Source organism: Falco punctatus (assembly GCF_963210335.1).
Source record: "Falco punctatus genome assembly, chromosome: 8".
Lineage (NCBI taxonomy): Eukaryota > Metazoa > Chordata > Aves > Falconiformes > Falconidae > Falco > Falco punctatus.
Window position 1 is genome coordinate 4,776,851 of NC_137588.1, and position 23,058 is coordinate 4,799,908.

Genomic DNA, 23,058 nt, shown 5'->3' on the forward strand with positions numbered 1-23,058 from the left:
GTGTCTAGGGAGTCCAGTTTAGACACTGTGCTTCCTGCTTACCTCTTTGGCTGCCCTTAGACATCGCTGCCCGCCTGCAGACCGGTTCGTCCAGGCTGCCAGACTCGCTGGAGTCCAACCCAAGGGCAGCACCATGAACTCCCTTAACCCCGACGCTGAGTCTGCGTCTCCCACGTGTCAAACCCCTTGGTGGCTCCATCTCTGCAGGAAAAAAACCGTGAATATTAAAATAGTTTCTAGTGACCAGAGCCTAGTGGAAGTCATCATTCCCTTGTTCTCTTCCTGCAGGGGCCAGGGTGAATTTGCATGTTCTATTTTCTTCTTTTAATTTTTTTTTTTTTTTTTTAGTTTTTCCTTTTCTCCCCCCTCCTCCCAGTGCGTGTTCTGCCGGGATGGCTGTGCGGTGCGGCCAGGGCAGGGGAGCTGCTTCCGTGGCCAGCCGTACCGAAGACATGCCGCCTCATGAAGGAAGTCAGCCCTCGGGAACCAGAGGAAGGAAACACTTTTCCTGTTTCATGTTAGCCCTCGCTGAAGCTACTTTTGTCATTAATCTAACCGGTTGCAGTTTGTTGGTACAAAGAGAGAGGTGTATGTTGCTAATCTCTGAATGTCTTTCCTCTTTGGAATTCTAAGGTGGTATGAAATCTTTGGTGCAGCCACATTTTTTAATGGGAAAAATGGTATATTTTTCCTTTGTTCATATATCTGGCCACAGATCACAAATCGAAGATAAAAAGTATTTAGCGAGAGGCTTACTTCATTCTTTCTCCATCTCAGATATTTTACAGGGTTTCTTTATCTAAAAATAGATTTTATCTAGGACAAAAGTTGTGCTTTGAGACAGTCTAGGAGATGCTTCAGCAGCGTGAGGCATGCTCTGTGGGAAGGGAGCCATCAAGGATCGTTTCTGCTCCTTGTCATGGTCCTTCCTGGGGCCCTGCAGGTCTCTGTGGGGACATATTCCAGCGAAACTACAGACACACACACACCCCTTGCTGTACCTGCTGGGTGGTTTGTTCCTTGGCAAAATCATTAAACTAAATAAACGGTGTAGGGAAACTTAAAGGAAAAACGGAGAAAAGCACCTTAAAAACGGGATGTGAGAGTACTGAAAGGAAGGCAGTGCGTTACTCAATAGTTGTGTTGTTTTTTTGTGGCTAGGCAAACTGTTTTGGCACGGCTGCGAGGGCTGCTAAGCGCCAGAGACCCCCGTTTGCGCGGGGCGCAAGCCGCAGCGTTTGTGGTATCAGCCGGCTCGTTGGTTGAGGTGCTGGTTGCAGGGGAGAAGTGCTGTGGCTGGTGCCTGGTTCAATGACCAGCCGTTCCTAAAGTAATGCCTAAAGAATAAAAATGACCCTTTGATCGTGTGATTTTGATCTGAAGAATATATTCTTGTGATTAAGACAAAGCCTGGCGTGGTTTCCAGCTTTAATTTACTAAGGCAAAATGTTTCACGTGGCGAAGTATGGGTTTGAAAACTGTGCGTGAGAAATAATTGAAAACTGTAAAATATCCAACTAGCCTCTGAACGGCTTCGGCGTGCTGCCTACGGTAATCTCATGGTTGCTGTGTGAGATCAGCGCTCGCAGCAGCATAAGTAGCTGTAGATCGTGCTTTTAGCTTTAACCTTTGGGATCTATGGCCTCAAAACTGTTTAATTTCACCTGACAAATTGTAGCCGGTGCTTTTTGTGTATTTTCTGAGTTTGTGATCAGAAATTGGGATCGGTTTAGCTTCTCCAGAAGTGAAAAATGTATATCCTGAAACAGCGCCGATGTACCTGGAGGCGCGGCTGCCCGTCTGAGCACAGGAACCTCCCGCCGGGCGCGCAGGGACCGCGCAGTCACCCGCTACGAGCTGCTCTTCCATTACACATTGCCCTAATCCTTTACATAAATACTGAATACATTTCCCCCCGTCTTTCTTAAAAGGCTGCAGATTTTAAAAGCTTTTCAACAATATGGTGCATGAAACAGGTTTCTCAGCAGGACACTTAACTTTGCTAGCGGAGAAGCCTCGAATTTGTGCAGTAATGCTGCCAGTTGCCCTAACGACCCCAAGAAATGAGTCTCAAGTCCCTGACACAAATTGAGGTTTTTCAGAGAGGGGGGTTGTTTTTAATCGTTCACAACTATACAGTCCATAAATTTCTTGAGTGCTGACACATTGCCTAGTGACTCCTTGCACTAGCTTCGCTTAGGATGCAGAAGGTTAACACCGAATTGCACGTGACTTCAGTGCCGTGGAGCAAGAGTCCTCATCCTTTCGGAGGCAACCTCACTTTTGGGTTTAGGGAGGTGTGATATGATTTCTGCGTGTGAGGGTTCTCTTGGAATTCAGTGGGTTGGGTTTGGGTTGCATCGGCTTAGCTCCTGGTTTAGGAACTGCTGCAGTAGACAACTGCTTGTGCTGAGTGCGATCGATAATATGTGCGTTATTTCCAGCCAGGGCAGCCCAGGGACAGGAGGTAAGCTGCATCTTTCGTGACTCCAAGAACTGGTTGTAGAGGTTACCTCAGCGGGATTCATTCCTGTATACATAAAGAAGTATATTGATAATGGGAAATGTGAAAAAGCATCTATAGATATTTGAAATACTCAATATTATAGTTGCTTCAAAGCTGTGAATTCTTTTAGCCACGCAACCTTAGGAAACACACAGACACTGAGTGCGAATGCAATTACATGCCTGATCACCTTGACCTGCTGGTGTACGCTACACACGTCAACCCAGAAAGATCATGTATGTGTGTGTTCAGCTGAGACTCTTGCTTAGCAGAAGGGTGCTATCTGCCCAACCTTCCCGTCTGACTGACCTCAGGGGCTTCACTGGGGTTTGTCTGTCATCCTAAACACGCACAGGGAGCTGAATTGCTGTCCAAATAAGCATTTTTCTTTTATTTTTTTTTGGTAGATCTAGGAACCCAGGTCTTTGGGGAGCTAAAGACTGTCATTAAACTTAACAGACTGGCAGCACACGCTTAATCATATAGAACCTCTTCGCTTTATGTGGTGTTTGAAATCCAGAAGCTCATTAAGAACATGTGGTGCTACCTCCTTGGCATGAAACTTCGGCCTCTTCTACCTCCATTTCCCACCCTCTGAAGGCCTCTAGGAGTCTGAGTTTTGCAAACATGTAAGTAATTTCTAATACATCTGAATTGTCCCAATAAATTAAATTAGTCTAACTTTGTGTGTAACTCACATGAAAGGACTGGGTCTTTCAGTCTGTAACTTTAATGACGTTAAAGTTCTGAACAGAGAGAGACTGACATTCGGATTTAGATCTTACTTGGGCTTGTGAAAACCAACAGGCTAGAACTGCATCTAGGATTGTAGAACAACTTCAGGCGGCTGGCAAAGCAATTAGTCTCTCTGACTAGACGTAGTTAATTAGCGGTGCCTACTGCTGTGCGTTCCCTGCACATACAGCTTTGTGTGCCTGCCATCAGGGCCTGATCGGGGAGAATTATTTATTTAGTCCCCTAAACTGCTGGTGTTGCAATGTTAGAATTGCGTTCTTTTTATCCTTTTAAGCAGTGCTATCTGCTCCAGTTTTAGGAAAATTAAATCGAACAAATCATGAATGTTCTGTGCATATCATCTGGCTCCAATTACCTAGTTCAGAAAATAAAATAAACCGTGGTGGAACTCGCTCAGCTCACAGGCGTGCAGTCCAGAGGCATGGTACCGATTAATGAGGTACATGTTTGGGACTCACCCACCGCACAGCTCAGTGGTTTCTCGGCTTACTGGTGCGTTGCAGAGAGTTCCCCGACGGCTCTCGTTAGCACGCAGCTGGGAGCTGGCCTGGCCCAACTACAGACCAGGCGAAATACCGAAAGCAAACAGATCCTGTGCTACGGAACAGTGCCCTGCATTGTCTTCATGCAGTACTTCAAGGATCCTTTTACCATGATTTCCGTAGAAGAAAGTCAGAAACAAGTGGCTCAAGTATCACAGGAACATAAATTAAGTATAGGCATGAAATTTAAGGTAAATAAATAGAAGACAGTTTCCTAGTAACTTCTTTTGGCTAAGATGTTCAGAAAAGTAGATGAATTAAAAAATAAAATCAATTGTCCTGAAAGTCACATTTCCTCTTTCAAAATGACCAGTTGTTTTCAGAGTGTGACAGTGTACGTGACTGAAAGAGTTTAGTGGAACAAGGGGTTAGTAAAATCTGTCTAAGCAGTGATATCTGACATCCCAGGAATGCCACTTGATAAAGGATATGGTAAGAAATCTTGTCTTGTTCTATGGAATATACCATCAATTTTTAAATGGATCTATTCTATGGAATAAGATTATTCTTATTCCCAATTATTCTATGGAATATACTGTCAAATTTCTTTAAAGATGGGCTATGCATGTCTAAAATGTATTCTTCCTTTCTCTCCATTTTCTCCAGTTAAGCACAGCCATGGGATAACGTTACCTTAGCAAGGGGTGCTGGGGTTCCTTCACCGTTCCTGGGGCTCCAGGCAGTGTCCGTGTGCTTTCCCTAAGCTATCGGTTAGGACTTGTCATCTTTCTCAAAAGAGAAGATGCTGTAAATACTAACTTCTTCTCATATATCTACTGGTTGTATCAGTACAGTTGCAGGAGGTGGAGAAGTGGAGTAAGCCAGAGACACAGCTGTTTGGTTACTTCTAGAATATTTTTTCCTCTTTTTTTTTTTTTTTTTTTTTTTTTTAAAGAGCAGAAGTGCGTAACTTAACTGTGTCCTCTGGAAACTTGAGGCTGAAGGTAGATTTACTGTCAAGAAACTTTTCAAAGTATTGAACCTGGATTTAATCTTTTACTCCTGTCTGTTATACTCAGATGTACAAACATGGTGCCGCTTCCCCTCCTTGCTTTTAGACACTGTTGCAATAAAAGATTACATATGTAATTAAATGAGTTAAATTCGAATAGTCTACAAATATTTGGAGGATGCTATGAACTTTCTAAACTATTTTTGAGGTTACTCATTACTTCCATCAATTAATGTTTGTTTAAATGCAAACACAGCTGTTCCGTGTGTTTGTTCGGTTGTTGCTCCTCTCGTGAGGGACACTCTAAGTGAGCAAACGAAACACATCGGGTTGGCAAACCTGATTCCTTCAAAGCCTGTAATCCCAAATGACAAATAGACTTGCTCTCCAAACCAGGGGGATGTGTGGGGGTGGGAAATTGGCTTGGGTTTGGGTTGGTTTTTCCCTGATGTTGTTGCCCTCTGGTTTGTAACTTGCCCTCGAAGCCATAAAATGAACCAAGCTGAGCTTCTACTAATTGCTTGTTGGGTGGATCTTGTCTCCACCAGTGTGGCGGCAACGTGCACATGCAGAGGGTCCCCTCTGTGCCGTACGGGGAATGTGTATTTGTACAAACCCAGCAAATTCACTTTGGACTCTCCTCGCTACTTGTGTAGGTGGCCGGGCACGAGCCCTGCCTTGCTGCAGGTGACATTTGGGCCAGGCGGGCTTCACCTGGTCAGAAGCAGCGACAGTAATCCTTTCTTTGCTTGAAGAACTTGGACCAACATATTTGCCTGTGCCTTGCAACCCTTCTGGTCTGAAATCTGCAGCGTGTATCCCTGTTTCACTCTTGCTTTACAGAAACCAGCACCAGAAATACCCCCTGCTTTGGAACCCCTCTCAATAACACCATCCTGCAGGGCGCTCCAGCCTTCCCCAATTGTTCAGGTTTTTCAGAAGGCTTCTAATATTCTAGTTTTTCTTTCTTTAAATATGGGTTTCCTTCATTTCGTGCCTATTTTTCATTATGAAGGTGGAAGGCCTAACCTTTCTGATAGTTTCAGCGAGTAGTGAATAGAGGATTAGCAAACTTGCACAGTGGGTTGGTTCACGTTTCGTTCTCTGCAGTGTGATCTCATTAATGCATAGTCAAATGGAATTTGGAAAATGAACACTGGATAGAAAAAAGCTGCTTTGTACCTTTCAGATTCCACTCAAGAAATAATTAATGTTGACTGGATCTAATGAAAAGGTAGACTTTTCAATTTATCATTTTAAATTGGATGTTTACTATGGAATTCCTTTTTCTTCTAATTTCTTGAGAAATAACAAGACCTAAAGATTCTGAGATCATTTCTATGGAACCCTGCTGATCTCATTCTTACTAAATTCCACAGACCTGAGCCTACAACTATTATACAACTTAAAAGAAGATGACAATTAAAGTGATTATTTCAGTAAAATGTTAAGAAAATTAACCTAATCCCAATTGTTAAGTGGACAGATTTCTTTTTCCTATTGTGGAAAAAAAAATATAACCAATAACTCCTAAAAAGGCTTAGCCTTCTGAGGTCTGTCAAGCTGTTCATATTTTACACTTTATTTAGACCAGAGCCATGTTTGCATTAGTCTAGGTATTGCTTCTTGGTAACTCTTGAATCTTTTTCAAAAAGGTGTCTGAAACCACCGTATGGTTTAGATTCCTTAATGAAAGCAGCTGACTCCTACAGCTCAATTCTCTTTTCTTGTTAGTGAATATTTAGCACATGAAATGGAGCGCGATGGCTGTTCCACGTTTCACGACGGATGCGGAGAACCAAGCAGCTGTGTTCACGTCTATAGCGGATTTTTTGATCAGCAAGTACTTGTGAATGGGAAAACTATGTATGCTTTGACAGCAGAACTCCACTGTTCCTGCCAGCGCTTCTCCTGTGCAAAAGCAAACTGCACTTAGCCAGGAGCACCACAGACACGATGGCCGGAGCTTGACTGCATGTGGAAATTAGAATCAAAACACAACAGTTCCCAGATGCTATCTGTATCTTCCTTTGGAGACCCTTTACTTCTCTGTAAAGCTCTTCCTTTCTTTCTTTTCTTTTTCTTTTTTTTTTTTTTTTTTTAAGAACCCTTTTTGTTTTAATTTTATTCCTGTGACTATCAGGTTTGGATAATAGACCAGTTAGTTATTTCCTGAATTTACCGAAGTCTCGTAAATTCAGATTTACTGAAGTCTCATAAATTTGTTCTGTAATAGTGCTCTTTAGCATCTGCTGTTTGGTTACTTGCATCTGTGTTGATAACTGCTGTTGTTGTTTTAATTATCTTCATAATAGCTTGCTCCAAATTCACAGACCCTGGAGCCTTACATCAACAGAAATCTTCCTTTCAAAAAAATTTAAAAAGAGTAATTGTTGCCCAGAGTCAAACCTAAGCTGTTACATAGTGGTGGTGTCTATTGTGCGATCTGCTGTGTTGCGCCTGTACTGTTTTTGGGTTGTCTCCGGTTGAACATCTTTATACTAATCTGAGTTACTGTAATGAAATGATTACAACATTTTAGTAACTCTTCCAGTCCATTTGACGTGGCTGCAGGAAGCCTCCTTTCTGCTTCTCCTAACCATTCTTACTTAGAAACTGTGACCTAGACTGACTTTGTTAATTGGGGTTTTGTTGTTGTCGTTGAATCTATTTTGAAGTCTGCAGGTCAGCAGGTTTTTGATGCGAGGTTCTGGTCCCTGCGCATCAGTGCGTGGTCACCCGGGTCACCGTCCCTGGGTACCACGGGCGGGAGCGCGGGGGAGCGGCGCAGTGGCCACCCCTCTCCCTTGGCATGGCTGGGCAACGGAGTCACAGGAAAGGAGAGAACTCCGTTCTAGGTTGGTTCTGTTCAAAAAATGAAACTTGCTGCAATTTCTCTGTGTGCGTCTCGCTCCCCTCCCCGATAACTTTTGAACCCTTTGGTCAGTGTTAACCCTGTTGGGTGGAGAGGTTATGCTGCCGACACCGGGGCGAGCGGGTGGTAAGAGGAGGGAGCTGCCATCAGCGTCCTGCTGAAGAGGAGCCTGTCGCTTGGCACCACAGAATTCGTAAGGAAAAGGGACGTGAATGCTCCAGGTAGACAAAAAGTAGCCGTTGGAGACCAAGTGAAACCCAAAGCCATGAGATTATGGAAAAAGTAGCAACACTGTGCTGTGCATTGAACCTTTTTGTTTTTCTTCCTCCGAAAGCTTCAAGGCATGTTTCTCTCTCACTTTTTTTCTTTGTTCTTTCTTTCTTTGGTGTTTTTTTTTCTTTTCTTTTTTTTTTTTTTTCTTTTCTTTTCTTTCAACTGTTCCCCTTTGCTGTTCTTTCTTTTGCTGATGGTAGTCTTGCAACCTGAGCGGGCACCTGTGAGCCTGCCGATCCATTCTTTCTTGAGTAACAAAGAGCTAAGCGCACTGAAAATATATTTTTCTGGATGTAGGATTTCTGTATTATACATCACACAGTTGTATTTAGTCTGAAAACCTGAATAACATCTGAATAAATACCTTTTTAGTGCAAATAGGCAGCTCCTCCCCCCGCCCCCCCCCCCCCCCCCAAATGTCTGTATTTGAACTGGTACCCATCTTGAAGTTGAGGTCTCAAGCAAGGTTGTGTTATAGACAGATTTTCACAGCATTGCTGTGGGGTCTACTGCACTGTTTTCCCTAACTACGTGAGCGGCTTGTTTTATTGCTGAGCTAAGAAGGGTGGCAGGAAACCTCCACTATTTGTGTATCCCAGCCCATCTTTAATTGTTTTGTAAGTAGTTCTCCTTACAATGCATTATTCAAAGTTTAAATGGGTTTGGAACATTCTTTGCTGGGTAACTGGAAAGCTATTATTTATTGCTTCCAGGTGATTTGTGCTGATGTGCATTCAGGGTGGTTTTCTGGCTTCATCTGAGCCAGTTGATTTAGAAGTGGGGTTTTGTTTTGCAAGTGATGTGAGTTTTTCTTTCCATTTAATCCTTGAGATCAGCTAGTGGATTTCCCATAGAAAAGGAAAGACAAACTGTCACTGTATCCTGAGTCTACACACAGAATATGCAGTCCAGAAATAACACACTGCGCTGACTGATGGAGCGAACACTACGAATATTTTCCTTTCCTAGCACATGCGATAGTTCTCAGAAATCCAGCTTTCACTTGGACTATGCCAAGCGCAAAAGGGCTCTTTTCAGTATGGCGCATTTCAGGGTTTAAATAGTCTCCTTGTACTAAGAGTATATGCGCGGCTTTTTGCTTTTGTTTACACTTTTAGTACTTTTGCTTCTATGATTTTTGAAGTGGCATGGGGAATGGAGCAGGCTCGGTTGGTTCACCTGGAAGAGACGGAGACCAAAGTGATGCGCTGTGCGACTTGCGCTTCCTTGTCTTTGCAGCCGTGATCTGCTGCAGTGCCTGCAACAGGAGGCACGAACCCTCTCCGAGTCTTCTTCCAAGTCAGGCCATTGATTTTTTTTATTTTTTTTTTTTTTTGTCTTTCGTATTGAAAAGTCATCTGTAACATAATTTTAATGATGCACCCTGAACTTCTGGCCAGGTTAGGCTTAATTTTCAAAGTGGAAGCAAGAGGACTGTGAGATCCCTCTGGTTTCTCCTGTATTTCTTCCTTAGAAGCACTGGGACTGTAAGCGAGAGAGGAGCAGCACCCAGGGAAGCTCAAAGCACAGAGGAAGCTTAACCTGAGCAAACTCTTTCATTACAGAAGCATCTGACTTTGGTGGGGAAAATCGCACGTTGCCTTTGAGTAACAAACTTTACAAGAGTGCCAAGTTACTTTATTATTTGTAAAGTAGGTGGCTAAGAATGAAACAGATGACATCGCAGATAATGTTGGAGAGTTTGTTTGTTTGTTGGCTTGTTTTACCGGTTTGAGGAAGAAATGAAAACTCCTTTGGTCACTAAAGGAAATAAAATAGCCAAGATATCTGAAGCTTTGTTCATAGTCTCAAATCTAAAAATACAATAAACTAAGCAGCACTGCAAACAAACAGAGGTTGAGGCATCAATAACAAACCGATAACCGGCTTTATGTCTGAGATAATTTAAATTCTGTGCTGGTTTGTAAATAAAGGAGTTAGCAGCATAAGAAAGCTATTTTGAAAAATGGGGAGGAAAAAAAAAAAGTCTTGCTTTTCTGGGTAATACCTTCTATCTCAAAGCCTATTCTTTTGTTCCCACTCTCATGAAGAAATTAGACGAGTTTATGGCAGCAGTGTCTGTTCTTGAAAGATAAGCTTAATTCTTAGCATCACAGCTGTATCTGTGAAGGTCAACAGAGGACGAAGGTCATGGCTCCAGTAAAGATACTTCACCGCATGTTAAAAAACTTGTAATTCTTTAACTGGTTTCATTTTAGAAGCTAAGAAAAGATTCCCCCTCAGCAGGTTAATGCCATGCTAGTGTCACTCTAAAAGTATTTTCTTTGGACCGCAGGCCACTGCTTTATTTGAAGCTTGTTTATTTAGCACGTTAGTTTGGGCGAGGAGGAAGAGGGTGTAAGGGGAGACAAGGAGTTGCTGCATGGGAGCCGAGGTGCCTCATGCATCACAGCAAACACCTCCCAGGGATGCTCCAGGTCTGGCTGCCACTCTCCTACTCCAGGGACAGGCCCTGTGACAACAGGGTGGGATTTCAGATGCATAACATTCCAACCTCACCTCCTGAGCAGCCAAAAACCTCTTGAGGCCCTTCCCTCTTGGTGGAACTTGGCTGTAGCTCTGTGAACATCTTAAACTATTTATTTGTGTATCACCTGGTTTCGTTGCCAGCCAGAGTTTGTTCCCTCAGCCTAGTTCCCCGCAAAGGCAGTGCCAGTTTGTGTTGGCGCAGGCGATGCAGGAGCATCAGAAGCAGCAGATGGGGGTGGAAAGTGGGAATGCTTCTTTCCACGGCGGCTGCCTACGCCTTCAAAGTGCTTGAGGAAGCCACAACCTGGGGAAGCGCTGGTACGCATGTTCCCAGAGCTGTGTGGTGACCCTTCCTTACAGCCACACTATGGTATTTACCTAAAAGGCTTAATCTGCTGTATTATGAACAATATTAAGAAGCTGTTCTTTAAGTTGCTCAGACTCCAGCCGCTTTCAGACCAAACATAGCGCTCAGAGCACTGTTTATAGCAGTATTTTAAGATCTAGAACTTTATCTTGTTGGTCACGCGTTTGTGACCCTGGACTATAAAGCGAAAGGGTGCTTTGTCAATGGTTTCTGAGGAGCCAGGATTTCGTGCTGAGTTGCTTTACAGCAACGCCAATTGCAGCCACGATTTCTGCCATCCGATGATGGCGTCTTCGTGCAAAGACACACAGCTGTGACACATTCTCCCCTTTATGTGCAAAGTCAGTCAAGCACTTAAAATCCTGAGCTGTTCAGAGTATTATTTCAATGTCTTTTGCAACCTTCAAGGTGAGTGACCCTGCTGCCCGGGCTAAATTCCAGTTTACATAATTATAACCTGCTATTCCACTCCCCAAAGAAATGCTGCGCAGAGGCCGGAGCTGGCGCTTGCCCCGTTCGATGCGAGCCGGGGCACCCACGGAGCGCGGTGCCCTGCACAGATTCCACGTTGGAGGCGGTGTCAGCTCAGGGATAACCTGCTTCTGCTGCTGCTGCCATCGCCAAACCAGACCGCGGCAGATACTAAAGGTAATCAACCAGGAATATAAGCCAGAACAGAGAAAGAAGTGGCTTTAGGGCTATCCGGATACATTTATCAGTATTAAATGGCCCTGGCAAAATTTGCCTTTGCTTTATTATCATTTCAGTCTGAACAATGTTTGACCTGTAAGCAATTAGCCTGAAGAAGGTCTGGAGGATGATTCTGGTGCTTCTAAGGGCCAAGAGAATGAAAATGAAAGGCTAAAGTTTTAGTTGTTTAATGGAAACAATAGCATGCTTTCATCTATTTTTTCTCCTAAAGATTATCATCAAAGACGCTTACCACAAACAAACATGGAAGACTAGAATAGAAATTTTGCAGGAAAAGAGATTACTTTTATTAGGAAAAACTGTGTCTGCCAGAATAGGTAAGCACTGAACAGATTACATAGATCATAGCATGACTTTTATCAGAGGTTTGCAAATTTAGACAAATATCCGCAAGGAATAAGTATACTTCAGCTACTCTGCTTCAGGGCAGAAGGGTGGACTTGGAAGGTCTGTTGAAGCCTCCCAGAGTTGTATCTCAAGTCATCATTGTTTCCCTCCATCCTATTCTCTTCCGCTTCTAATTCTGGGTGCTTCAAAAGGCTCGTTGCAGACTGGGGTTGGGCAGCTTGAGCTATCTGAACAAGGCTCCCCCAGGGTTAGAGAGCCAAAGGATCGTGAGGCAGAAATATACGTGAGGCAGAAGGATCTAGGTGATCCTAAAACATGCACTTCTTATTTTTTCCCCAATTCTTGATCAACCGAAAAATACAGCCACCGCTGCTTATGAACAGCAGCCTTTAACGTAGCTTTCCCTGCCAAGTCTGCCCACCAAGGACCAGAGCGTGTTTTGGAGCTGCTGTTCACAGGTAACCAGTTTGGGGCCACCAAACACCAGTCCACAGCAGTCATTTTCAGTCTCTGCGAACTAACCTGGACTGGAACCAGTGGGTTAAAATTACTGGTCACCTCTCCTCTACATTTAGAGCAGCACCTGAGCAGTGTCACAGGGAAGCAGCATCTCAGTCACATCCCATTGCCATGATCCAGTTCTTATGGTCTTGCCTATCTATTTATTTTTTGTAAGTTTTTTAGAAGAAAGAAGCAGAAGCCAAAAATTATCAAGTTTTTTAAGATTTGACTTGGGGCGTCACAGTAAATATGGAGAGCTTTCCTGGCCACTGAGATATATGAGGCTTAAAAAAAAAGTAAAAATATTGAGGACCAGCAGAAAGTAACTGTTTTAAAAATAAAGCATTTCAAAGCAGGCACAGCCAGACGGGTTGCAGCCCTCCCTCTGAATTCTTCGTTGTTGTAATCACAGTATCTTTTGGAAGAAGTTTTTGAAAAGTCTGGTCAGAACGTGCCTACTAAATGTACTAAAACTCTACCCAGCAATGTATTTCCTGCATGAGCAGAGCAAACATACACACAGAACTACAAAGTGAGGGCTCTCTGTTATCCCAGTGCATTCAATCTACTGTGTGAAGCAAAACAAATTTAGTCAAGACAATGGTTAGAAAACACAATGCTAACAACTGTTTTTTCCTGACGAAAATTCTGAACACTCGGGCTCTACTGTCTGAACACTAAACTAAATTGCATCTTCAGATGCTGAATTGCATGTAAATTGTCACCTGTGAATACCCACCTTTTCCCAGTAAAGCACTTTACTCTCATGAGAATGTGTGAAGTTTTAATGACCGCTGAGATTTCCTTCTTACCTCTAAAGCCGTGCTAAAGTGTTGCTGACACAATTACACAGTAATAGGCTTTGGTGCAGCCAGTGGTTTTGAAACAACACCCGTACAGATCTCTCTGCTCAACTTGCACTTGTTTTGCTACAGAGCTGAAGTCTGATTTAAGAAAAAAAGACAAAAATTTTTCAGTGTGTCTCTCCTGCTATAGCACACATTTGGGGTTGTGGGGGTGGGAGAAATCAGTTCAATTTTTTTTTTCTTTCTGTACTTTCTATTTTTTAAAACCTCAGAGTTTTCAAAACCTGTCATTTCTCAGTTAGTCTTAACATATTTTCTCTATTTGTTCTGTTGAAATTTTTCATTTAGGGAAAAATCCATCGGGTCCAAGGTTCTGAAAAGGTGGTATCAGTTCTAGATCTCTAGATAAGAGGGATGGAAACAAAAATTGCATAATGTTTGGGGAGCTGTGATTCTTCTTTTCAGCTATGTATACCGGAAGGTTATCTAAACACCTGTTATGAAAAAGAGAGAAAAATACAAGAGCAGAAAACTGGCTGTAGTTGTAACAGTGTCGTTGTGTTTTCCCGCTCCTCTCCCTTTACGTTTGAGAGAAATAAAAAAATACAGGAATTCTCAGGCAAACAAATTTTGACAAACCTTTACAGGTTTTAAAATACATATATTTTCTGTCATACCAAGGCTTTTATAAACAAAAAAGCAAAATGCCCAATTAAAAACTTTCCTTAATATCCATAATAATATTAGTCCCATGTAAATAATTTACAAGAGAAGAAAATGTCCCTCACAGTCGTTAAGTAATATATTGTCCGAAGAGCCATGACGTGCAACCTGACTGTATGAGAAGCCCTTTGCTGCCAAGTAACTGAGTTAACCCTACCTGGTTTAGTCTGAAATCGTAACAATTAATTGTCTATTTTTCACATTAACGTCTGATTAGGAGGAAATACAAAGTGTGCAATGCACTATCATCGGACAGCTCACTAACTTGTGGAAACGAATTCTAAGTAAGGCTCTTCACGCAAAGCAGTGTCTATTGAAGCATGTTTACAGTCATGTTTTGACATCCATATGATTGTAAATTTACAGAACAAAAAAAGGGCACTAGTTTTTTCCACTTTTCTGTAATAATGAGTTTTACACTCATTTTTGGCTTTGATTAGGCAGCACTCACACCTAATGACAGATGACTTTTTAAGAGTTTTCAGCGCCGTAGCTGTTTACAAACAGCTGCTGTATTGTAGAGTACATGGTCTTGGCTTTGAAACGAGCACCCTGTCCCTACCCAAGCATGTGGGTTTTGTTTGGGAGGTGATGTAAGTATTTTATTTCTGGAAGCTTCTTACCCATGACAACTGTACACAAAGATCAGGCGGTCTCGCTACTGGCACAGTCCTCGGCCGGCACAAGGACACACTCGGCAGGTCGGCATGCACAAGCACGGCTTGCCAAGGCTCAGGGAACGGCTGAGCCCAGATGCCGGCTGACCGCGAGGGATCACAGGAGCTGGGTGTGCCGGGAGGCACCAGCCTGTCCGCTGCCCCTTCCAGAGCCCGAGGCCTTGCGGGGAGGGAGCCCGCCTGCCTACAGGGCTGTGTTTCCATTTCTCCGGGGTTAAGACCTTGGGGTGGGTGTTGGGGCATCTCCTGTGGGTGCAGCTCTGCCCTCCACCCTCCCACCAGGTGAGAGATGCGTTATAGCAGCACTGTTACTAGCATGCTCAAAAGTGGCTTCTGAGGTATATGCATCCTCTTAATATAAACCAGAGTTCAGAGCAGAGTACCCGTGCCCCGCCATCACCATGGCAGCCCCAACAAACAAACGACCTCATCGCTAAACATACAGGCGGAGTCACGGCTGCTCCCATTCTAAGTAATGCTACAGCCTTCCCCTCTGCCTTCCAGCCAGTGAACCGCGTAACACAGATGAAGGATGGCTGACTTACCAGTACGTCACGGGTCAGCACTGCTTACTCCCAACAAATATCTGCATTCGTGTTAAAACGCAAGAAGTCAAACCCTCCAGCAGAGTCATTCCCAGGGGCTTGCTTTGAGTGCCTCAGGATGAAGCTTGCTGTTTTCTATACATGGATGGAAGTGACAAGATTTTGCCTGCTGTAAGATATAACCCCCCTCAAAAAACAAACAAACAAACAAAAAAATGTTTCCACCAATGGCCTTCCAGTACACGGTGTTAGACAAGGAGGGGGAGGACAGGGTCCACCACTTTGTCTGAAAGGCAGTAGTGAAGTGGGAAGAACGTGGCTTTCACTGACAAGATATGAAGCGTCATTCCTGTTTCCAACATTTTTCATCTGAGTATTTTTAGCAAAATGTTTCTTCAGAGCTTTTAGCGGCGTAGTTTCCAGCAGCTTGCCTTCGTACTGCACCACACAGGAGACTATTCGCTTTCAGGCCTTCAAAGCTACTACTTCAAATATGCACTCTGAAATAGGTCGTTAAAGTGATGTCTGGATACCACAGCAGGCCTCCCGTGCATCAGCTAAGCTGGCTGCCAGGAGAACAGATGCGTCTCCTTCTACAAGGTGCTGTTTTCATGGTATTTGGGAAGGTTTCCTTATGCTCTGATACATGTAAGTACCCTATGCCCAAGAATCTCCGAACCCCAGCAAACTTGTAGGTATCTGTATCCTAGAATCAGGCATATTAAACCATTTGTCACCTGTCTCAGCAGCTGGAGAGGAACTTCTGTGGAGGAGGCCTAGTGCCGCATCCAGGCAAGCAACGCTAACACCTATCCTGATTTCCCCTACCTAATTTTGAATTAAGTACTCTTACGAACTGATGCTGTTGCTGCTCTTGCTTTGGCAGCAGCAGCCCGGCCTCAGTGGGGGAGATTTTCAGCAGCTTAGCTGTCACTTTGCTAACCGATCACAAGTTAGATAACAAACCCAGTTTTGCTATTAGCCTTTTAACACTTGCAAGGGGAAAAAAAACCCACCCAGAACTTAGGTGTTTTCTAAAGGGCACAGAGAATCAGCACTAGCAGCAGAACCAGCTTTTCAAAACTTTAACCCCCTCCCCTCAGTTCTCCTTTCTCATGGAAATAGAGGCTGCTAAAATTTATGGCCAAAGGACTTGAAAGCTTTTTCTGAAGAATATTTAATCCACAAAGCTTCGTCTTACAATATAAAAAACCCAAGATGTCTGTTTAGAAAGCTGATATCCAGCTGTAGTCCATTTTTCTTATTTTTCGTAGCTCTTTTTCCTGGGATTTAGACAGTTTACATGTCATCTCTCCTAATAATTCCATAGGACTTGTATCTTCTTGTTCCATTTCAGTAATGTCTCTTTCTTCATCTGATTCATCCTCTGCTTTTTCACTTTCCATTTCTACTTCATCAGCAGCTACTTCAGCACTATAAGAGGAAGATGATTGGAAACAACCTAATGAATGGGCACTTTCACACACTACAGTATTGCACACTATAGGAGAGAGGTAAGTTATCATGCAAATAACAAAGTAAACATTAGATTTTGTCTTTTTTTAATCTCAGGCTACTTACAAACTACTACATTTCTCTTGCCATCTCAATGACAAGCCATTTTTCAAATAGCTGTCCTCTGTTTTAAGTAAACTTGAGCTCTGTATTTTTTTTCTCTAAACATAACACAGTGTCAGAACAGGTAGATCAATATTCTGTAAAAAGTAATAATCTCACAGTCCTACAGTATTAGAAACATTGGTCACACTGGTAGGCGAGACAATATTCAAGAAAGTAATTCTTCTCTTTCCAATCTGAAAAAGGTCACTTGGTCTTACGAACTGCTACAGTACCTAGAGTGTTACTAGAAAAGTAAAGTTTGGTTTGTTTTTTTAAACATAGGGAGGTGCTTAAAATGGCCACTCCCTTATGACTTCCAAGAGTTAAAGTGTGCTAAGTAGAAAGCACACTTCCCAAGAATTATACAGAACAGTCAGCATTTACAATGTGGTAATTAATTCACATGCCTGTTGTATAAATATTTTGGATCTTATTAGGAATGACCTGCACGGCAGAACAGTACCAGTCTTCTAAAAATCATCTGCTCGAATACAAAGTATTTATCACTTACTCAATGTCAACAGTGAAACATGCATAATACCTTAATATTATACTGCCAAGGAAAATAAAATGATTTAACATTAATAAGAAAATTACTCTATACAGTGCTATATTCTTGTTATTCCAGAGCCCGATTCTACAGCCCCTATATGTAACTTCAAATGTGCAGTTGTACCAATTCCCAGTGTCAAAGTACAAACTCTACATGTGCCAATACTTACACAGTTGCTGAACTCCTGAGTTCTGCAGTACTGAACCTACATGCAACTTTCTACACACTCCTCGGGTTAGATTTTGCCAGTCTTTTACTGACGTGCCAAAAAGACTTTTACTTGTGTCATTCAGTAACAAAGCTAGCAATACGGGCCAGCGCAAGGTAGCAGACCTGATTGTAGTGCTCTTGTGGCAGAATATAATGCACATGCAAAAACTACTCAAACTGGTGGTTTTTTTTTCCCCGAGTAAACCCTGGCAGTATAAACCATCCTCTCACTGGTCTTTGCAAATTCAGAACGGCAGCTGATACCAATGATGTATTTTCATCTCTGGCTTGGCAGAGTTTCATTAGAGGCTTTAAAAAACAGACTGCACAAAAAGTACAAGCATTTAACTGGCTTCTGTGTAAGTGACAAAACATTAATCTTAACACAAGACTACAGTCACAACCCCTGTGCCTGCATTCATTTTCTAGCAGTAGCCATCGGTCTCAGAGGAGCAAGCTACAATACATTAAGTACCTATCAAATGACTCCACTAAATCGGAACTAATGCATCATAAGACAAGCTTAGCCAACTGTCTTCACAGTATATGCTCATATGTTGTAGCTTAATTAGGAACAAAATTTAATCTTAACAGCTTGTTTAGAACTCATGGTGTACCTAGAAACAGAAACCAAGAATTATGCAGGAAGTCATCATAATATCAGATAAAGCTGAGAATCTGGCATCTATCAAAAAATGGCACCAAAACCATTAAATCCCTGGAATAAAGTCAGACTCATAAAGAACATTTGAGTACCAAAGGCAACATGTTGGGTATGAGCACATTATGCTAAACAGCAGCAAAAATAACAGCAACAAACGAGCCAATCAACTAAACAGCCAGTCTGCTTACGTCCCCAAACCTATGTAGTTTTAAAAACCATATCTTGCCACCATAAAGCGTTCTACTAAAATAGAAGAATGGAGAGTTGGTAAACTGTTTTTGTACTTTAAACAAGGACATACGTAATTTAAAATAACTTCAATAACTAAAGAGAGTTCTTCAATCTTTCTTACCTTTTGTTCTCTTTGGAGATGAGCAATGAATTAATAAATATAGGACAGAGGAAGGAAGCAGATGGCAAAACATGTGCCGGAGTGTGCAAAAGCTGAAAAGATAAAACAGAAGCTTTATGAAAGCCTTTGTTTGTCATGATTTTGTTTGGATGCTTACTGTAATTACTCCTACCTCTTTGACAGCAGGTGAATCTTGCTCATGCTTATTTTGAACAACTCGTTTTCCAAGGTCTATATCCTGTTGTGATTGCTGACATCTGTGCTTTCCCAACAGCAAGCTAAATGGGGTCACAGGAAGACTTTCTTCTACTGCCAGCTTGAAAAAAGTGAAAGTTTTAAGTAAAATCTTAGTGTCACAAATCTAAGTTCTATCTCATTTTGAGTTACCAAAATTCAGAATCAACCTCTGTGACAAAACTCGGCACTCACATTTCTCTCAACTGAGACATATGGCTCTTTGTACTCATTCTCTGTCAGGCATCCTGAGAGAATCCTACGCAGAGGTAGTAAAACTCACCAGGATCTGGATCTGGATTCAAGAATGCCAGATTTTAGTTGGCTGATGAACCAATTAACTTCCAAATACGGAAGCTGGTGCATGTGCCAGAAAAATTAAGTATGGCTTTCAGATACCACTTACAACTAAAAGGTCATTTATACCCCAGCATCATGTGCCAAGTGATTTAATTACATAACTGGAAGCAAAACATGGCAACTTCCCTTCTGGCATTTTCCTAGATCAATATACCTTAATCTGAGTACCAAAGTATTCCCCCACCCTCCAACGAAACTGATTACTTATACCCACATTCCCCCTGGATTTTGCATTAGAAAGATACTAACTTCTACTTTGATCTATTTTATCTAACCAACTAAATCAATCAAGCGCTGCTGTTTTAACTCTGTTCAGGGGGTATGGAACACCACTTTGTGAATTTAAAAGATTGCATTTCCCAGACTACTTCTGCACAGAAGTACGTACTGGAATATAAATTTGAAATTCCTTCTCATTGATAAGCCACAATTGACTGGCAACTGTTCATCCTCATCAGAAAGCGCCACTCAGAAAATACTATTTTCCACTATTTTCCACGTGTTAAAGAAACCAAGATAAGGATAGGGCTTATTCAAACATCTTGAAAATGAGAGCAAAACCAATGGTTTTGCTTCATTGTGTAACTGGAATCCTTTTAGAAAGGTATCATTTTTTGTTCAGGGGAAATGAGAAGGGGAAGCAGCAGCTCACTAATACTTTTGAAGGTTTTTACAAACACCAGTTCAGTCAAAAAATAAGCAAATACAGATTACTGCCCCTAAATGCCTATGACTCCACCTAAGGATCTGGCGTGCATTTTCATGACAGAAGGGAATCTGTATCTGACAAACTGAACAACTCAATTTTCAACTGCTCTGTCAGAACTTCTGTGAGAGGTACCTGTTTGCTTGACGGTGTAAGCCTTTCTTCTAGAGACTTTGTGCTAAGCGTCATTAGCTCCTAAAATACAGAACAATGTAGCAAAGTTATAGTATGCGCACCTGCTTTGCATATTTCCACACCCTGCCTACAAAAGCTTCCAACTGGCCCAAAAGCTTTTGTCAGTCAAGTGGAAGAGGCAAACGCACCTCTTCCTCTCTATTTTATACAGAAACTGAAAGGAAGCGGCAACAACCTAGAAGATCTATATAGACTTTTTGGGAAAACAAACAAAAAAAGACCCCAAACCACCCACCAATGACCGCAGAAAGTGAGTATCATATGAAATGTTTGGATAATCAGCAGTAATACAGCAACGTAGGCAATGCTCCCAAATGATCTAGATTCTTGTATGAATGAGGCAGCAGATACTATTAGCAGTAGAAAACTAGTAAATAATCGATTTTGATCTTCAAAGCTTCTAATGAAGAACAAAGCATGGCTTACACTGCCTTGAAATCACAAAAAGAAACTCTTATACTCAACAGCAGAACACTGAATTTGTACCAATCCACATTCAGGAAAATACCTTTTCCCCAGGAACCACTTGCCAATCACTATTTCTTACTTGTGTATCCGTAAGAAAAAATAGTTGGGATCTTCTTAGCCAAAGGTATTTTTCTGAGCCAACTGTTTCAGGTTCATCTCTTGGAATGAAGGCAGCAAGCTGGATCTTTTCCTTACAAAGGTTCCTCTGGATATAGATTGGTCGTGGCTCATTTGGTTTAAACACAAACACTGCAAAATAAAGGACATCTTCTCGTTAAATCATGAAATTCTTACCTTCCTGGATAGCTGTCAAAGCCCTAGGTATCAGAGCCATAAAGGGCTGGACAGGATTGCCTTTAAGCACTAGTTTGCAGGAGCTATAAATGGGTAACCTTACGGTGTAACAGAAAGTACCTTTCACAGTATTCCAATCCAGAGAACATACTTGGAAACTGATGTTTCTGTGGAACAGTAGCTCTAGGAAGAGTAACCATAATTTACAGTCAAAGCTCTAAAACGTGGCTGTACAGTTCAACCATGGTTTTGCATTTACAGGAGAGGGTTAAGAACATTTAAGACCCTCACCCAGAAAGCATGGTTAACCCTGTGCTATATCCTGTACCGTAAAATAACTGTTGGACGAAAATATGGGGAGCCAACATGTCTTTTCTAATGTAACTGATTCCATATTTTGCTGCTGCTGCTGTTTTCCACAGGTGCAAACACAGACTCAAGCCTGTTTTATGGCTTTTATGGGGATGGATTCTAAGAAAACCTTTTTCCAGAAATTATACTTTCACAGTTTTAAATTCCAATGACTATTAGTTGTCAAAGAAGCCTTTGTACTTACGGCTGGACTCTTTTGAGAGCCATGAGACAGCAGCAATGTATTCTGAAAGGGGATCAGGTTGCAGAACTAAGATGTTGAGGTGGGCACTCCATTCCACTGAAAAGCAAACACAGCAACAGCCAGACATGAAAAGGTGGCATTCAGTTCTATCCCACTACTTTGCCAAACAAAAGGTCAAATGGGAATGACACACAGGGCCTTCACCTCTGGAAGAGGAACGTGGTTTCACTTATTCCCAGATGAATAAAAATAGAGAAATACTATCAACTTGTACACGATCGTAGGAAACACTATTTGTCTCATCAGTCATTTAACTTAGAAGTTACTATGCACATGCACACAAAGCACATGCACGCTGGGCAGGATATCATCCTGACTGAAGTATGAAAATTATTATGTTTCCACAGGACATTTTGTAGTGGGTCAATCGGGAATCAAACTAGAATTATTTTAAGGTTTCATAGTAAATTCAGGTGTTAAATGTTACCACTAGCACACATTTAAGCTGATCTTACATGCACAACTGAGTAGGTTCCAGCAACACAGAAAGCCATGATCAGTGGCACCAATAAGGTACTTGGAACATGTTAGTCTCCCAAAGCAGATGTTCCTACAGAAGTAAAAAGCCAGAACAAGTTAGTGACCTTCAGATTTCCTCCTCTTTTCTCTATGTAGCAATGATTCACAAGTCACAAAACCATTCAGTTAAAACTTAGTTCTTGTATTTAAATCGGGCTAAGTTTGCTTTTTGCTATCACCCCTAGTGGCATGAAACTTCACATACAACCACCAGATAGGTCTGGGAGATTTAAAGTATGAATAAATCTATAAGGATTACGTATTCCTATAACATTCTGATTTCAAGGAGTGATTTTAAACTCTTAAGTAAGTTACAAACCCCTAAGTAATAGTAACTGTTCACATCAAGCCTGGTAAATAAATTCCTTATGTAAAGAATTCCTACTATTGCCCTAAGCACTAGAAAGGACAGACAAAAAAAAAAGTTACAGACTGCTCCAACTGAAGAAACTGTGACTTGTTTTCACGCATTTTAATTTCCCAGTCTCTTCTTTGAGAATATTAGAAGAGCCTTTTGATTTCTAATGCTATAGAACATTTTCAAAAAAGCTAATAAAGGGCGGAATTTCTATGTTGAAACATCGCCCTTTGAAGTTATGATACTAATACAGTCATTTAATATAGCCCTAGAGTTTCCTTTTAATATAACATATAGTAAGGCTACAAAAGGAGTAGCTGTCCTGGGAAAAACTTGCCACTGCACCAAGCTGTCAAGAGAAGTTTTCTGCATAAATAGTAAAGACGTGGCTTACACATTTTCCTGCACACAAGTTTAGAATCATGTTTCTAAATTTCTAATTTTAGAGGACCAGTATAAACAAAACTGACTTGATCACACAGAATAAAAGATAACAAACATACACACAAGAATAAAGATTCTTCATGCCAGAATCTTTAAAAAATATTGTGACTGCACAATGTGTTGCTCTCCATTTTAGATGTTTCCTGGAAAGGGGTATATGAAATACCTCTAACATTACGGTAGTAATGCCTTTGAGAAGCAAGTCTGAGAAGCAGTTCGAAAAACCTCAGCACTGAAAGGGAATGCTACAGTAGGTGTGTAGCATCTTCCTGTTTCAGCAACTGTTTAGATACAGAGATCTGGCACAGAGATTAAGTAGATGAACCACTGAGGCCACCTATTGCCCCATTTTATTCAAGATTATCATAAGAAACGTGATACTTTACCTGGAAC

At 41.8% G+C, this 23,058-nt stretch overlaps 1 protein-coding gene across 16 annotated transcripts in view; it reads right to left on the minus strand.

The window, feature by feature from the left end:
* WDR75 (WD repeat domain 75) overlaps positions 1-23,058 on the minus strand; it is a 53,993-nt gene that overhangs the window by 19,872 nt on the left and 11,063 nt on the right. For 12 of the 16 annotated variants that reach the window (XM_080398842.1, XM_080398845.1, XM_080398841.1 and 9 more), the window contains exons 15-22: positions 21,800-21,894; positions 21,285-21,380; positions 20,514-20,683; positions 19,907-19,966; positions 18,644-18,787; positions 18,472-18,563; positions 4,438-16,506; positions 43-2,530 (exon numbers count right to left, since the gene is read on the minus strand). In XM_080398842.1, the coding sequence (XP_080254968.1) occupies positions 16,299-16,506; positions 18,472-18,563; positions 18,644-18,787; positions 19,907-19,966; positions 20,514-20,683; positions 21,285-21,380; positions 21,800-21,894 (865 nt within the window). In that variant the 3' untranslated portion in view covers positions 43-2,530; positions 4,438-16,298. The remainder of the gene's footprint in view (positions 1-42; positions 2,531-4,437; positions 16,507-18,471; positions 18,564-18,643; positions 18,788-19,906; positions 19,967-20,513; positions 20,684-21,284; positions 21,381-21,799; positions 21,895-23,058) is intronic. The other 4 variants (XM_080398837.1, XM_080398848.1, XM_080398840.1 and 1 more) reach the window with 4 other exon arrangements.